This window comes from Amphiura filiformis, chromosome 3, assembly GCF_039555335.1.
Source record: "Amphiura filiformis chromosome 3, Afil_fr2py, whole genome shotgun sequence".
NCBI classification, from domain to species: Eukaryota; Metazoa; Echinodermata; class Ophiuroidea; order Amphilepidida; family Amphiuridae; genus Amphiura; species Amphiura filiformis.
In genome coordinates, this window is record NC_092630.1 from 26,446,870 (window position 1) to 26,465,166 (window position 18,297).

Genomic DNA, 18,297 nt, shown 5'->3' on the forward strand with positions numbered 1-18,297 from the left:
AATGAAAAACTCTGCAAAACGATTAATTTGTATTTTACACATGTCTTTTAAACTATATAAAATGCAAGATCATTAAATGAAAAACTCTGCAAAACGACTAATTTGTATTTTACATTTATGCCTTTTTAACGATAAATTGATAAAATATAATATAATTTTGAAATTTGAGTTAGAGGAAAAAAAATCCACTTGTTTTATGATGGCTCTCCCACACCAAGATAATAATGTAACCCACGGCTTATTTTTGTTGAGTTCCTTTAATAACTTTACTCAGCATTCAGCAATATTTCTGTAAAATCTGTGTAAACATGTTAAGTCCCAATTGCCATCTCCGAATCCATCCAGATCTCCATTCAAGGAGGACAGTTGGTGACTGGAGTATCACTGACAATGTTATGACTAGATGGCCACTCCAAACACACCTGTTTCTCCAAGGAGGATGGCCCCAATCAACATCATCATCATCCCCACTTTTTCACCATCAAAATTTGGTATTAAAGTGGAATATTTTTTTGTCATTGACACTGTAAAATAGGCTGTTCCCAGTTGAAAGCCATACACCCCCCGCCCCCACACACCCATATATGGAAAACAAGTCCTTTAAATCTTCCACACAAGTAGTGTGAATTTCAAATGGGGGTTACTCCATTTGGAAATCTACACTCCGTGTGTGCGAGGTTAAGTTCATGTCTTCCATAGGGTGTATATGGATTTCAACCGGAATAGTCCAATATTTAGGGCTGAAAGATGTGGCTGAAGTAGGTCAACCTATTTAATTTTCACAAAGTATTCGTTGGGGCCATTCTTGGCTCTTATTCTGGCATGAACCCCCCATATCAGCATGATCAGTGCAGAGCGAGGGGGGGGGGTCATACAACCAGGGTAGAAACTGCTTCTGAAATCGGCCCATACAAGTTGAGGGTTAAACTTAGACCTGGAAAAACTGTTACCCCTACTCTATACATGTACTTCATGTTTCCTCCTCCCCACAGCTTAGTCTTAAACCAAAAGATATCAATCATCTTCCACAACCCACTAATCCTTATTTCTCAGAATCCAGCTACTTCTCCAACCCACATCAAATCCCCATATTTCCTATACACTTATTTACTAGTTGTTGAAACAGTAAACACATTATTTCTCTCTCTAATGCTTCTGTTAAATCTTTGTGAAATAAAATTTTTTAAAAAAGGTCATTTCCATGAATCCATAAAAAAAAAATTTTGCCATTAATATTAAAACATCATTTGTTTTGACTACGTTGTGTGTCCTGTTGACTCCATCAGTGCACTTGCCAACAGGTTGATCACGAGCACAATCATTATGAATTCAACAATATGCATTATTACCACTAAGTACCTGACAGCAGGCAACACTAGTATAATATTTAATATCCAGTAACAAAACAAATGATGATCGGTGCCAGTTGATTCCACTGTACATGTTGCTAGTTACACATTTGAATTGCTAATATTGTTGTGTCAAATTCCAAATTCAATGCAATGATTTGTTTTTGGTTTTTTTAATACAAAATACAAACTGCTTGTTAATGAAATTGATGCATTTGTTTGACCGGTGCATCAGTATCATCATGCAGTGACATAATTTTGAGGTCACTTTGCCTGTGCAAATATGATAATTGTTGCTATGCTGGACAACCTCAATTGTCAAGTTTTTCCTTTTCATTTTTTTGCCAATTCATTTTCTGAAAGATGCGCTTTAAATTTAAACCTTTGAGACCTATATTGACATTTTTGTTGTTTCTAAGTGTGTTTGCATTAAATGTTACCTATTATTCCATCACATTATGGTAAACTACAATTATTAGCCTCCAATGTTGATCTAATTAGTTCCATTTTTTCTGTCCATGACACATTTCTTGTGTGCCATTTTCCCTATTAGGTATGACATTAACATTCAGCCATTGCATTGGGTTTATTCTCATTTAATCAAGTCACGCTCCTGATAGAACACAGCGATAATCTTGGTTGACACTCCACGTTGCTATGATGATGCACCCTACCTAGTGACGGTGTATTGTTTCCGTTTACCTTGTTTTTGTTGTGACATTTTTCCATTTTTATTCATTTATTTTTCTTTCCTTTGACACTGAATATTAAAACCTATATAGTCAAATTAATGATGGAATATCAATAACATTTAACTAGAAACATTTGTGGGAGCTAATGTATTTATTGTGATCTACTACTACGAAACATTGAATATGAATAGTTTTTAAGAAATCTAGACAATGGGAGTGTTCATAGAACAAACAAACAACTTGTATTGATTTAAGGAAATAATTGGAATCATTGGCATTGTAAGTGCTTCGCTGCACTTTCTCACTAAAATAACATTTACCAAAGTAATTCAGTGCTGCGAACTTGACACCACCACAAACAAAAACATCATCACAATTCGTTTCTATAATTTTTTTAATATAATTATTGTCTTTAGTCTTGACTTTCTCAAAATAGGAATATTTCACAATATTTTTGTTGTGATTTAACATCTTCCTCCTCTGGTGCATAGTTTAAAATGTATATGACAATGAGGATTTCTTACATAACAGTTTTGATGCATATTATCTCTTAAAGTATCTATGTGTACTGCACCAAAGAACACTTAATAGTAGCTACTCTATTACTAGGACATGTTCTCTCCCATACTGACAGACATGAAGATAAATGATGTCTGCATTCCACCCTCTGCAATCAACTCAACTTCTCAGAAATGTTAAATGTGTTCAACTCGCAGCAATATGTGTGTTCAACTTGTATTAGTATTTGTGTTCAATTTCATGTTTCATGACAAGAAACTCTTGGAAGTCGAGCCTCTAGGGAGACGCGCCTACGATTATGTGGTGGGAGATGGGTGGGGAAGGGTCAAGCTGCATTATTATCATCACACTAACCATTTCTTCATCCTCCGCAAGTACCAAATCATATGCACTAAGGGCCACACAGAATATGATTGCTGTCACGCCTTCAAAACAGTGAATCCATTTCTTTCTTTCTGACCGCTGTCCTCCCACATCAAACATTCTGCAAAAAAATGATCGAAAAACATGTGATTATTGCCCCGTCATTTTCCGAGAAATATCAGTCTATAAAACACGACACGATACATAGATCTAAAAGTGGATATATGGTTTGATTGCCTCTCGGTCGGCATCGTTATATCGGAGGTTATTATCGGCTAGACTATCATGGACAAAATGGATACAATATTAATATATATATATATATTACTGTGATATTATATTATGACATTTGACTCTACTCATCATTGCTATCTGTTCAATAATATAAAACACGACTAGATATGGCAGGGGAAATGCCTTATAATGTTATGACCTTGCAAACTCGGAAAGGAGGAAATCAGTATCAGAAGAACGGACAGCACATTGTACTTTGCATGCTCCAAATCATCAACATATTTTGTCAACCATTTATTTATTTAGTAGTTTATTATGCTCAAGTGTATCACAGCAATGTTTTCGACTAGAGCTCAATGTACACACACGGGCTAAATGCGATTGACCACCAAATTTCATTTAAAAAGCCCCGTACCTTCATTCTCACTAATACTACGCCTTGTAATTTATGTAGCCAAGAACAATCATACAGTTAACTTAGTATTGAATTTAAGGAAGTAGTTGGTGTATGTACTGTATGACTAGATCGACACAGACAAGAAGCAGGAAACAAAACACACCTTGGATCACAAATGGCAGGGACACAAAAACATGCCAGGGCAACATGGCACTACCTAGGCTAGATTAGGTCAGGTCAGGATGATACATGTACTTTAATAAAGAAATGGAAGTTCAACAAAATCGTGCATTCTATGCACCAAATTTTAGGGTAGAAAATCCTCTTAGGATTGCTGGTGTCCAGGTGTTAAACAAAATTCAATTATAAATATCTGTTTCAGTTTGTAAATCATTTTGTTTCATTGCTAGACACACATGTACAGTGTACATGTGCCAAGCCAATTTTAGCAGGTGGATTACTACAAGTCTAACACAATATACTAAAAGAACATGAAGTAAAAAAAAAAATTATAAAAAAACACCAACAAAAATTAAACTAATTTTTATTCCACAGTTGAAAAGAAAAATATCATGGCTCTTGTCTAGACGATGATATAAAGGGCATAATTAATGTGCATATACTTCATATATAGGTAATAAATAACGAGTAATAATTAAACATGACATCCACCACACTGTGCCACCACGAGTCAAACGACAGATGACGGCATTTTTCTGTGACAGTAATCGTGACGCCATCATGCAGGATGAGTCTTTTGTCGCAAGAATTTGATGAGGTATGATCAAGCATAAGAAACTGGTCTTCATTTAAGTATTCAAATGTAGTCGATAGCATTATAAGTTTTCATCTTAAGAAAAAAAAGGAATTTCAACAATTTTTAGCCTGTTTAATAGGCAGAAACGATGAGATGATGATTTATATCACGCGACAAACAACTTACTCTGCTTGCTTCGTCAGGACTGATTTCCAATGAAATTTGATTGATTGTAGGCTGAAAATATGCCAACCTTAACATTGGACAAGATTGACGACATATTCACATGCACGTTTCCTTCATAATTGTACATTTTGACCTTAAAATGAAATAAACTGCAGGGCCCAACGTTCGTTTTGTGTGAGAACTCAATTTCAGGGCAAGCTTGGCTAAATCATGCTAGGACACCAAGGGTATCACATGCTAAAGAATGCTGAACTCCTCTCTAGGAACACACTGACAGACACACACCCCTACATCCTCACATACACACATACATAGCAGATTAGGTGGATGAGTTATCACAACAGGATATCGCTGTTACATGTTCCTGATCTCCTTTAACTATCAATGTGTGAGATACTTCCCGAATGTCTCTCTTACCCTCGGGTGCGACAGCAAATTTATAAACACCATACATGTGACCATCCGCGACGAAACCAGTGTAAAGTCGCAATATTGAGTTTCCTAGATTATTAAACAGTGGAAATCTCCAAAATACAAGCTTGATGATATATCACTTGTCATAACTGCTTGACTAATAATAGTTGCTCAAAAGTCCCATGTCTGACTCCTGATTTATGTAAGCTTTATTGATCATATCTGTGAATAAATACTGGCAACTTTATGCTGGGTTTGTGGTGGATGGTCGCATATCACCATTCACCATCAGGGCTACTCCCAAGTTCTCTGCATTTACAGATGTATACAATAAAATTTACTGATGATAGGTCTATTTTGAAAATTAAAAAAAAAAAAAAATTATTTTTTAGAATTTTTTTCGACATGTCGGGATACGTGCCGATGTCGAAGGCATGACGACGACGGCACTACTGGTTTGTGAACTTACTTGAAATGAAGGTCCTTGAAAGTAAAATGAGTCTCCACTATACCAGTGGTTTTCACTCTTGTCCTCAGCACATCTTGTTGTGTTGGAATATAACCTGGCGCAGCCAGTCGATCCAATGCACTCAAATAACTGTTGAAAAAATAGCACAAATAACAGGTTAAAAATCATCCCAAAGATCATTTAGTGTATCTCAGCAACGTCATTTCGAAATTGGATGCTGGAATCGCCCTTTTATGGCATGAAAAGAATTGGGTCGTGCCAGGGTCACAGGATGCTACGTTAGCTTGTTCATCAAATGAGGTGCCGATGTTTCAAGATGCGATTCAATCAACCAATCAGGACCTCCGTAACAACACAGTCATAGTAAACAAACTACATCAGCAAAGAAGTGTGAAGACTGTAATAGCTGGTGTAACATGTTCGCATCAGTCAACTTCATTTTGTAACTATGTATTGTACTACTACTCTAGCATTCTTCATCAACATCCCAATATTGAAATACTCATAAATCCAAATGACCATTGGTCAAACAGGTATTTACACTTGACGCTTCAAGATCTAATTAGCCCCGGATTTAAACCGAAGATAATTTTACATGTGACAACAACATCTATACAAAGTGAACGTCACAAAAGGCGCAAGGGGTAAAAGTAGGAAATAAACAAAGACCCCCACAAGGCAAATTAATTCAGACTTCATCGATATCCATCCACAGTACAAGATTTACTGCACTTGATTTTTTTTTTACCGTCATCAGACTTAACAATTATGCTCCAATTGCCTATGGATGGTTAAGGTTAGCCCAATGGGCTAGTGCAAATTTTATAATTGATTCTAAAGTTTCACTCAAAGTCCACTGGCAAACCTTTCAAAGGGATATTTGTGTCATCGTGGTCGTCATCATTTTCTCTTACCCGTGCAGTGAAGTCTATTTGGAAGAAGGGAAGCGTTTAGTCATTCTTCACACTAATTAGCGGCCTATCTATCAAACCTGTCTACGCTGTATTATTTTCTGTGTGCAGTACAATATCGGGTTCCGTATATTTTTATCTTATGGACATGCAAGCATGCACACTAATATGGATATGCTTGCATGACCACAAATAGTCGTTATGCGATTAAACATCAAATTTGGAACCAATTTCCATACCACTAATGGACACGCTTTAATAGCGGTACATTTTAATTCTTAATTCATTTTAATTCTTGTATTGTATTTAACTCTATGAATTCACCTGAGCCTATTTAGATGAAAAACCTTTAAAATAAAATAATTCCTCAACAACTATTCTACTTCATTTTTTTTCACTCCACAATTTATGACATTCATTCAAATTAAGTGGTTATCGGTAACCCTCGACGTATCAGTGATGCCCGATAAATTTTCCCTACTGATTGCAATTGTCAATATGTTCCTGGCAAGGCATTAGCCAGAGGGGTGTCCAGGTGTCATTTGGACACCCTGTTTTCAATTTGGACACCCTAAAATTCTGATTTTGTAGAATAAGGTATATTTGACCATTTTGGACACCCTAAAGACACCCTTCTGGCTAATGCCTTGGTTCCTGGAGTTAGTATCTTCCCTGTGTTAGTACTAGTTGTACATACAAAGTCAGCAAATTGTTATGTACAGAAGAGAGATGCATCCATGCTTATGCATCACAGGGTCAAGGGAGTCAAACAAAGATTAGAAAACATGTGTTTTCATGTACACCTCAACTTGTACATGGTCGCATGTCATAAGTTGGGTACAATTTCAATTACATGGTCAAAAATGACAAAAAATTTATTTTTTGATATGTTGTACATATTGACAACCTCTAATAATTAACACCATTTTAAACCATAACACATGCTTAATTAATGAGATAATGCTTAATTACTTTTAATTAATACACCGGCGTCTATGTAAATCTCAATTTTCAAATGTATTTTTCTCAAATCGGACCTCAATTACAAAGATGACTGTAAAATTTTTATTTTATGCAAGAATGTCATCAGATTTGGAGGATATGTTCTCAATACATTAATGCTTCAAATGAACTATTTAAAATAATTGTACGTATGTTAATTACATTGTGAAGGCCAATGACCTTTTTACGAGTAATTAGCGAGACGGTTATTCTATTATTGAGGAAATGAATATCAAGAAGAGAAATGTACATTAGCATGTTGCTAAAAATACTGAAATTCAACTAGGATTGCATCAACAAAAAAAAATGGAACATATAACCCTTTAAGGTGGCGCTACACCTGTTGATAAATTTGTGACTATTTTTGCATTTTTCTCAAAAAATAATAACACACTGGTAACAAAAGTTATGTATATTATAGGGTAAGGAATACAGTTACTACACTTGAATTCCAGTGACTCAAGACAAGCGGTATGTTATTTATGATAAGAAAAGAGGTACCGCTAGAATGTACCTCATTTCTTAACATATATAATGAACCCCTTGTCTTGAATCACTGAAATTTCAGTGAAGTAATTGGAGTCCTTGCACCTATAATATACATAACTTTTGTTACCAGTGTGTAGTTACTTTTTGAGAAAATGCAAAAATCAAAAATTATCAGGGGTGTAGTACCACCTTAAGTAGTCAGTAATTGTTTTAGTTGTACAAATTCAACATTCAAAGCTGTCAATACATCATACCCTCACTAGATTTGAAAAAGTAACCAGTAGTTTTGACATGCTGACATGTGAATTTTCACATAGGCCCTATTGCACACTCCCAAGATCCGCCTGCTCCACATCCGCCTGCTCCTCCACCCCTGGCATTTTTCGTTTCAACTGATGTGATTTTTTATTGAATAATGTATAATTATATGCTTCAGTAGACTGAAAGAGTATAAAATTAGGCTTAAAATGAGGTATCAACCACTGCTGTAGGATATGGGGTTATGGAAAGCCAATCAAATTTGTAACACAATTTTCCGAAAAATGTAATCCCTCCACCCTTTTTGCATACCCAACTTATGACATGCGACCACATATGCAACGGAGGTGCTGAAATTTAGCACAAACCAGAAATCAGAACCAAGCCATCTTTTGTCTTCAAGACGTATGTTTCTGCCCAAATTACATCCGGTTCCCCAGGAAACTTTTTTGTTAACTTACTAATGTGCAGAGTCATTGAGTTGATACTCCCTAGACCTGCCAAAGCAGGCTTGTACACCGCCGTCTGCCCATAACCGCTTCATAACGGCTGCAAGTTCTGGACTCAGCTCCCCTTCTTCTGCCTGGCCAGCCAGTGCAAACAATTGCCGCGCATCATCCTGGATGGGAGGTGGGCAGAGGACGAAAAAAACCACCACAATATGGTTAACATCGACAATGTATGATGTGACTTCATTATCTGCTACTACATGAATTCCTATTGCATATCTACTATACCAAATTACTTTTTAGTTAAAAGTTCATGCAAATATTCTTTGGAAACCTACATAACTCACACTTATTGAAAATAACATTTTTACAACAATTATACAGAAAGAATAATGAACAATAAAATAAAATATTGAATATTACATTAAAATCTGACATGGAGTTAGTATTAAGTTTCAAAACCTACACATGTATATTCCTCTGGCTCAACTAAAACACAAAATATGTCATTTATTTCAAACTCATATCATTACAATTTGGAAATCCATTTTGATACATGGCCTTCTCCTAAATTGCGATCAACAGAGCATAACCACCATTTGCCCAACACTATAGATCCGTTTGAGTATGCATGTACATGCAAGAACGAAGGCAATTTACATGTTAGTGAATACACTATCTCAATGGCTTACTGCTTTGATCATGAAAATACACAGTGGCTTTAAATTCACTCAGTGGAACCAGCTTTTCATTTTAAAATAATAATGACAATCAAATCATTTTCATTTTGCCCTTGACATTAACAAAATTTGATGATTCACTCTTCAAAGTTCACCATATGTAGTCTATAGTTATGACAAAGTAAGGGCAGGGCCCAACTGAACTCTATATTGTTGTATTCTAGTATTCTACAGACAGCGGACCCAAATTGAACCCCTTCTCTCTATTCCCCAGCAAGGTCAACAACATGAACTACATGCAAGTCAACAACATGATTGCATCTATGCCCTTTGCAAAGCAGGAGGCGGTGCCAAGGTACATTGATAGGGGGGTGGTGATTTTAATCCGGGGGTTTGGGAGGCATTGCTCTCTTGCAGGGGTCCAGGGACAGTAGATGTTTCATGACAGCAACGCTTCATATGTATAAGAACTTTGCCATTAATTCTATTTTGGGGCTACATCAAGTACAGATAACATACAAAATATTGCAGTTGTACCAATTGGCTATGAACAAACCTCTACAAAATTAATTTTATGACATTGTACTTGTACAGCGTCAGATTGGAAAAAGTACACCTTTAATTTTGATTTCACTCAGTCATTGTGGCACTGAAAATCAACCACTATAAGTCTCAATCAGAATTTCACCGAAATGCCGACCTGCTTAGAAATGAGCCTTAAATTGAAGCGCTGGACACACTTATGTCTTCTTGTAGCAGCAGCAAGCAGCACACAGCAAATTCCCCTGGAAGTCAAATCAGGCTGCCATGTAGGTGCACCCATCACATACACTTGGTTCGATGCTGTTTATCTTGATACTAAATATAGACTGACAGACCAGCGACACCTCAAGTACATGTATGTCTGTAACTTTCCCTGCAAGTGTCGTGTCCTATATTCCATTTGGTGTTTTCTTAAACGCTGGCTATTTTCGATACCCTCTTGCCTCTCCTGTGTCTCTAGCTTAACCGTCTCTAAGTGATGATAATTCAATTTACGCTAACATCATATAGAAGTGAGAGCTTTAGCAGTCCTCTTTTGTAGAAAATCGTCTCACTTAGGTTACATGTAGTAAATTTCTAAAAAGGTTGTTTCCTGAAATCAATTCCTGCGGACATCTTTCAATGACCGGTGTTCATCAACAAAATGTATGAAAGCATAGACCTTCTATGATGAAAGAAAACTACCACAAGGCATAACGGGGTCCAAACTGAAATGTTCGCAATGTCCAATTGTTTTGAAGATACATGTACAATGCACCAACAATATATTGAATCATACTTTAAACCAGATGCAATAATTTAGCATTGTTATGTAGAAATATAGTAGTCTTGCACTTTTTTCCTGCACAATTTGACATCTACAATGTGATGTGTCTTTCAATATCAATCCACTTGAATGAAAATGGGACGGAATTAAAAAAATGGAACATTTTCCATCAATAGTAAGTCAATGATGGACTGTGCAAAGCCTCTTGCATGTCTTTAAATGCAGCAATGCACCCATTTCAAAAGCACAGAAAAGTGTTTTGAAGGATCAAAAGTACTAATGTGCCACTTTTAAAATCTTGCTAATATTGCCAATCCAAGGGCCATATCCTTTAAATTGGGCCATGTGAGAATGATATCATTATCAAAAAAAAAAAAAAAAAAACACTATTACACTTCCTTATCACATTTAAATCTCACCCACAGTTTTAAAATTAAAATGTAACAATATTTTGTTTTCTGTAAAGTGTGCCGAGGCTTGTGGATCAACGTCTAAGCGTTATGCCTGTGCGTATCGCACTGTAAATCACTGCGCTTTGCTTTTTTTTTTTTTGCTTTTACCTACATGTCAGCCTACACATCCAGTTTTGACCATTTAAAGCAACTATGTAACTCCAACACTCTAAGCCACTTGCAAGAATACATGTCTTACTTTCTAACTTGACAACTTCCAATAACTAGGGGTGTGATTTTCAGGTTATTTTGTGCCCGGGTACCCGGCACATTTTTCGGGTGGGTAACCGGGTACCCGAAATTGCAACAACAAAAAAGTTATTTTATTTTTACGGTTTTGTAGTGTCCCTGGATCTAGACCTAAATGCTAGGATCATTCATGGTTGACCTATTGAATTTTCTTTTTTTTTAAATTCGGGTACCGGGCAGGGAATTTCCTGCCCGGGTAATTGGCTCCTCGAACGGGACTCGAATTCCCGGGACTCACTCACACCCTTACCAATGACAGCCTTTAGATGCACACACTTGACCATAACCTTTTAATTTCATAGATCCAAAAATAAACTTGTTGCGATCATGTGAATTAAAAAAAAAAAGTAGTCCCAAGGTCATCATTCATAATTCTGTCCTGGATATTCTACAACTTCCATCCCCCCTTTCCCTTTAAATCAGCAAGTAAGAAAATTAGTTAACATAATGGCATGTTTCCAATCAAATAATTCCTAGTTTTGTCAGCGGTTGCCATGGCGATGTTCTGTGAATTCTCAATGTCACTAGTGTGCATCCTTTATATTGGCTGTGCGCAGGAAACAAAAAAGGGGTGACACATAAGCAAACAGGTTGTGTCTATCCTTGGATGCGGCCAACCACTCACTCAACCAGGACGCTATTGTATTGTGTTTGTGCAACAGCAGTCACTTCTTTTACATAATGCAGCTGTAATAGCTAATTCTTAGAACAAAAAAAAAATAATGCATTTCGAAAGGTTTTTATAAGCATGTTCAAGACATGCCAAGTAATGTTGTCCAAATCCTGAAACACTTTTAAAAGGAAGAGAGAGAGAGAGAGAGAGAAAGAGAGAGAAAAGGAAGATATGTTTGTGAGCGAAAGCGTCTTCCAATACCAAGTTTCAATTAAGGTGACACCAAAGTTTGCTAGATCTCTATCCATTATACGTAATAACTGCATCAGGTTTTAAGTTTTAAGGTTTTCATCTAATTTTTAATTGTAATTCTAAATACACGTGCACTATTTTTTTCAATGTGACGACAAAGATGTGCACGTACATTTGTACCATGTGACAAATGAACCAGACACACGTTATTTTAGTAATAAACTCAGGGTTCGCAGGTTTTTGCCGCAGGTGGAAAAAAACGCGGTTTTAACCGTGGTTTTAACCACTTGGCAAAAACCGCTTTTGCCGCAAAATGGCAAAAACTAAAAAGTGATTTATAGTTCAATTTTTCATCTCAAAACAAATTATTAAGTTACAAAAATAAGTTCCCGAGTGTAACAAGGCCAGATTTTGTAATTATAAGCAATATATTAAGAAATTAAAGGCATGCATTTTCATTGCTCAAGTGCATTTAATCGAAATGTGGCATGTATCAAATTCAAAACTTTTTCATTTTAAGGACTTGATGAGACAAAAAATATGTTGAATGAGTCGTTGAAAGATGTGTGTTACTGTTTATGAGCTTTCTGTGTCACTTTTTAATATTTGAGTGACTATGTGTGAGTTTTGCCAGTTTTTGCCATTTTTGCCGGTTTAAACCGGGCAAAAACAGTTTTTGCCAGGTTTTTGCCACTTTGCTGGCAAAAACCGAACCCTGAATAAACTAATAAAGATGATTTGGTTTCTACTACAATTTTTGAGATTTGAGACATCATATTTTCAACCCGGGATTTTCAAACTGTTCGCAAACTGAATGAAGAAGGATCTAATAGATGTTAATATATGAAACTTTTAAAAAAACCTTTTAAATTTCAATATCATAATGGGCAGGGGAAATATCACCATGAAATAATGTCAAACCAACACATTACAATCTTTCACCAAGATCTTTGTTACTTTGTTAACAGCGCTGCTCAAAATATTAGACAAACACACCTTGTTTTCCTTCAGAGATTCCTTTCTTCCTCCATTTTCTTTTTAAAAAGAATGATTTTACCTTGTCTATCCACCCACATTGCAGCTCTGTCAAGACATTACATTGTTTACGTCTCTCCAGTATTTCTGAAACATTTGAACATCTTACAAAGTTCCGTAAATTAATTCTATATTTAGATCCAATCAAACAATGTTCGCTAACTAGCAGCTCGACCTGGTTGTTAAAGTACATGCAATGATACAATTTCAGACTTAAAAGGATTTTCTCGACATTTTATGGCATCCCAATTGTTAAGTTGTCATTGTCATATTCTGTTAATGATATTTCACTCATTAGGATTATGACCTTCCAATTATTTGTTTGTTTTTTCAGTCTTTTAATGATGAAAATTCAATTGGATTTTCAATTAATTAGGTAGTTGTTATCATATTGCACAATTGCACATATCTTTTAATTGCAATCCTTTTAATTAATATTGGCTTGTTCAGTACTGGGTATGCGTCACTATGTCTGGTCATGTGCCATATGTTGTATAGGCCTATAAATAAATCTTACAAAATTTCTAGAACTTATAGAATTTCTGCCAACATTTCATCAAGTAAGTTGATATTTTCCGTGAGAGAAATTGTCTCAATTGAAATCATAAAACAAATCGGGATTCACAATGCTCTCTTTGCTTCGGGGTCTGACTGTGCTATACAGTTCTGAAGAGTATATTTATTTGTGGCATTTTTTTCTCTGAAGTGATCGTATGTAAATTCTTGGATTTTTGGAGTCCTCCTACAATTTGCTTTGATAATACTTTTTATGTGCTCATGCCATGATGTCCATGTTTTCAAACATAATGTGTCCAGGGCTTCAAAAACGCATCCTGTATGGGAAATGCCATCCCAGTGCGAACCCTGCTTATTAGTATTAAAACATTTTATCAGTCACTTGGAAGGAAAGTGCATAACATTAACAGCTACTCTGCTGCCATGCTTTTGTAGCATTAATTACACACGCCATTAGCTATCAGTTTCAATCAATAAAAAAATCAGTCATCGGCTGATGTCCAAAAATTGGCTGCAAATTGGTTTGATTTGGGTGAAAGTATATCCGATAGCACTGGTCGAGTACGTGATTTCATATTCCAAAATATTCATTATTTTATTTTACAATTTTTGGTTTTTTGCTAGTGGAGCCCAATTTTCAAATGAGACAGAACCCAAGTTCTTACAAATCTCCCATGAAGTATAGTATTGTAGTAAATTCTTGCAATGTATAACAAAATAAAACCTTTGGAAATACAAATCTAAGGTCAATGAACTTTGAAATGTAAAGGACTAGGAGCCTCAAATAATGCTATTTAACAGAATTTTTAAAGGCTCTTTGAGCTCTGCATGTCAAAAAAGAGCTGCTCGCCAAAACATGCAAGAAGTTACAGTATCAACATTAAACATCAGAAATCCAACAAACTTTGGCCAAGTCATGAACAAGCTACAGAGGTATACATTAGGGCAACTTTGTGAAAGGAATTTCACTCTCTCAGAGAGACTTGGTCAAGTGGGTATGCAAAGATATCACATCAAAACCACATTCAACTTGCTCCTGCTTTCAAGAATAATATCCAGAAACAACATCAGAAACAACACCAAAACTACTGATTTGACTTACACATGTTACCAAAATATCCAGAAAACAATACCAAAACTACTGATTTGACTTACACATGTTACCAAAATATCCAGAAACAACACCAAAACTCCTGATTTGGACTTCCACCATGTTACCAAAATATCCAGAAACACCACCAAAACTACTGATTTAACTTCCACCATGTTACCTTTAAAATACAATCAGTATCAATCCTGCCAATGTCACCAATGAGCTTTGTTATCATTCTCACCCCCCCAAAAAAAAAAAAAAAATTCTGCTCAGGATCATTTTCAATCACTATATAATCCACTCTTTCTCTTGCTATATATATATATATATATAGTAGTAGCAGCAATGCATATCACAACAATTTCATATCACTATTTTCTATACATATATAGTCATCTCCCCGATTCCATTCAGCTGTACCTAACGTTAAGCGACATGTAAACTTGACCGCGCCAACAGCACTGTATGCATCAACATACATGTTATCAACCCACAAAATGTTGGCATGTTTTCCAGTGGATCTTACACTAGTAGTAGTAACACTCATTGTCACTTGCAAAGCAGACTCAACCACATGGAGGACAAGCAATGACATTTAATTTTTTTTCTTCCCTACTACTATAAATTCACTATAAACCCCTCCATTACCTGTGCAGATGATCTTAAAATACAATTCTTAAAATATACCTTCTTTTTTTTTTCTGCACCGGTTTCTCATTTCAAAACTGCCTATTTGCTCAACACACATTTCATCAAGGGAATTTTTCTACAATTCTAGAGTTTGTTCTATCACAGTAAGAAGATATTATGATAATGGATAATGCCAGATAACAGGATGTAACCGAGCAACTGTACGGCGTATCAATAGTCTATTCGTGTACATGCTTGTTATAAGGCTACTCTTTTCTACGAGCCCTCAAATTGGTTTGATAACTAACTGCCGGGAATCTATACATCGCAGTGCAATGTAAAGATTTCTAATATATTCATTAACTGATCAATAAACCTCTTCTTTAATAAGACAACCCGATGGAATCAATAGTCTCCAATAATTAATTGTGATTTGGTGCTACGACCATGTCATGTCTTGTACAATCAATAATCACACTTTGAGAAATTAATTATGAAATTCTAAGATGAGAGAGAGAGCCAGAGGAATTTTCAATGTCAAATTCTAAAATTATACAGCAATTATTATTTTTAATTTGTTCCGAGTCATATATTCTGTACACAAATATTTTCACTAATCCTACATTGACATCACCCTTTTAATATCACTTGTGTACTCAGATAATTTCCACGCAATAATTATTAAAACCATCCTCCGCAGCCACTACCACGATATATGCAACCTTGGTGCCTTTTATCTTATTAATACAATATTTGCGATCCACGCCCATACTTACTGCTCTTTCTGAGTCGCCAAAATCTATTTTGAGTGAGCCCATGGCCCTTATGATAGCTATCATAGATTGGATGGTATTACTATACACCACAGGTTTGTACTGCTTACAATCATCTTCAGAGTATCCTTCTTCATGGATAATTCTACAAGTGAAAAGGAAAAAAACAAAACAAGATATACAGTTAGAATTAATGCTCATTTTAAGGGATGCCTTATCAAGGCCCTTAACCATCATATACCTTCAAATACATATCCGAAAAGTATAACAGGATCTTTGCCTCAAATGAGCCTGCACATGAGGCTTTCATGATCAAGGGTCTGTATTTGACCTGTTACTACATGTACTTGTATGTTGCTTCTTCCTGTCCATCAAAACTGATTGTCGTAACTAATTTCCCTGCGATTTTACACGGCCCCTGCCATGTAAGTAACAGCCAAGTGTCTTACTTTAATATTATTGGTTTTACCATCATAATTACTTTTGTGTTATAACCATATGCAAAAACTTGGTTGTGAAATAGTATCAACATTGACCTTTATAGCAATAATGTTGAAATAAATGTTAATTTTGCTTGCACAAATAACAGCTACACCATAAATACGTATTTATTTTGACCCTATGTAATGCCATAAACTAAGACAGATTGTCTACATTGAGAAAGAACATGTCACAAATCAATATATGAGTCAGTGTTTTCTATGAATTTTACTCAAATCAATCACACCTGAATTTAGTAGGGAACAAACCAGGGTTGTAGCAAGCAGGGCAGCCGCGGATGCCACGGCCGCCCTGCTTTTTGAGAAATTTTTTGTTTTTATATCTCTATTTCAATTTCGGCATATATAATTTGGCCGGCCCACATTTTTCAACCTTGCTACGGCCCTGGAACAAACTAACAGATCAATGAAGCATTATACATGCAACTAGTTTAGTTAAGTTTCACAGTTTGACCCTCCCTCCCCTCATCTAATGAAACTGCTTAATCTTGGAGGTCCTTGAAAAGGGGCCAATATATTCTTTAGCGACATAAAGAAATTAAGTTTTTGAGGTCCATATGGTGAAAAATGGGGGTCATAGAACCAATCCTGGAGGTGGGTCAACATATTTTTATTACATGTAAGAGCAGTGGCAGGGACTGCCTTTTGAGGAGAGCAAGAGCAATTACTCTCTACTGCTCTCCTTAAATCTCATATAGGTGAGTGAATTTTAGCTCTCCTTAGCTTACATTCTATTGTAAATGCTCTAAACAGCTCTCCTTGAAGGCTCAAGAGCTAATGCTCTCCAGAAAATTTCAAAAGACGATCCCTGCAGAAACACAATCATCATTTTTAACCTCTCCCTATCAAAACTAGTTTCGGTCACATGACTTCAAATCACATGACTTCATCTATCTTCTGGTTGGTTCTCTTAGGTTCCAACCACAGAGGTCGGTATACACAAGAGTCGCATAAGTTTACATGTTCACGTAACCTCCTTCAACTCATTTGCATAGAACTGGATACCAGGATCGTATTCTGATTCGTCGTTCCTTCTAACCTGTTCTAATTAGCATACTTTTGGATACCTCCATATTTGGTATTACCTAATTAATTATTTATACCTCTATGTTGTTTACATAGTGACGTCATTAGAGCTGGTCACTTACAAACATACTGACGAATCGAACGCTTTGCAGTTTTCTTTTAATTACTGTTATATCGTGAAATACCATATAGCTGAGGTGTTAGTCCAATATGCATAGGAAAATATTTCTGGCGATGACCCATGTTCACATTGGCTAAATAAGCTGTATTTTCGCTGGAAAGGGGCCGGGACGAGTCGGCCATTTTGTTTGCAAAAGGCATGTTCTTCTCCCGCGATACCCGGAAGTGGCAGCTCCAGAACAAATGACGTCATTTCTGGATTTCAGCCGGAACGGTTACGTTCACTGCCGTGCAGCAGTATAGGCATCAGCGTATCTAGGTTTTACTGAAGTAAAACATCTTTGGTTCCAACACAATCAATATTTATGATCAATATTTATGAAGCATTCTGAAAGAAAATGGGATAACCCAATTTGAATTTCCCTTATTCCCTAACTTGCAAGGTAGTGGGCAAATCTATAAATAATGGACAAGGAACTTGAAGTCAGTAGTCACACATTTTTTCCAGCTTATTTAATTTAACATCCAGATATAACTTACATCTGCTCTTTCTCATATAT

The 18,297-nt window shown here is 36.0% G+C and overlaps 1 protein-coding gene across 1 annotated transcript in view; it reads right to left on the minus strand.

Moving 5' to 3' along the window:
- The window catches only part of LOC140148280 (guanine nucleotide-binding protein G(i) subunit alpha), a 73,328-nt gene that overhangs the window by 15,202 nt on the left and 39,829 nt on the right, over nt 1–18,297 (minus strand). The window contains exons 3-6 of the mRNA XM_072170177.1: nt 16,095–16,236; nt 8,502–8,659; nt 5,381–5,509; nt 2,915–3,044 (exon numbers count right to left, since the gene is read on the minus strand). Coding sequence (XP_072026278.1) covers nt 2,915–3,044; nt 5,381–5,509; nt 8,502–8,659; nt 16,095–16,236 — 559 coding nt within the window. The remainder of the gene's footprint in view (nt 1–2,914; nt 3,045–5,380; nt 5,510–8,501; nt 8,660–16,094; nt 16,237–18,297) is intronic.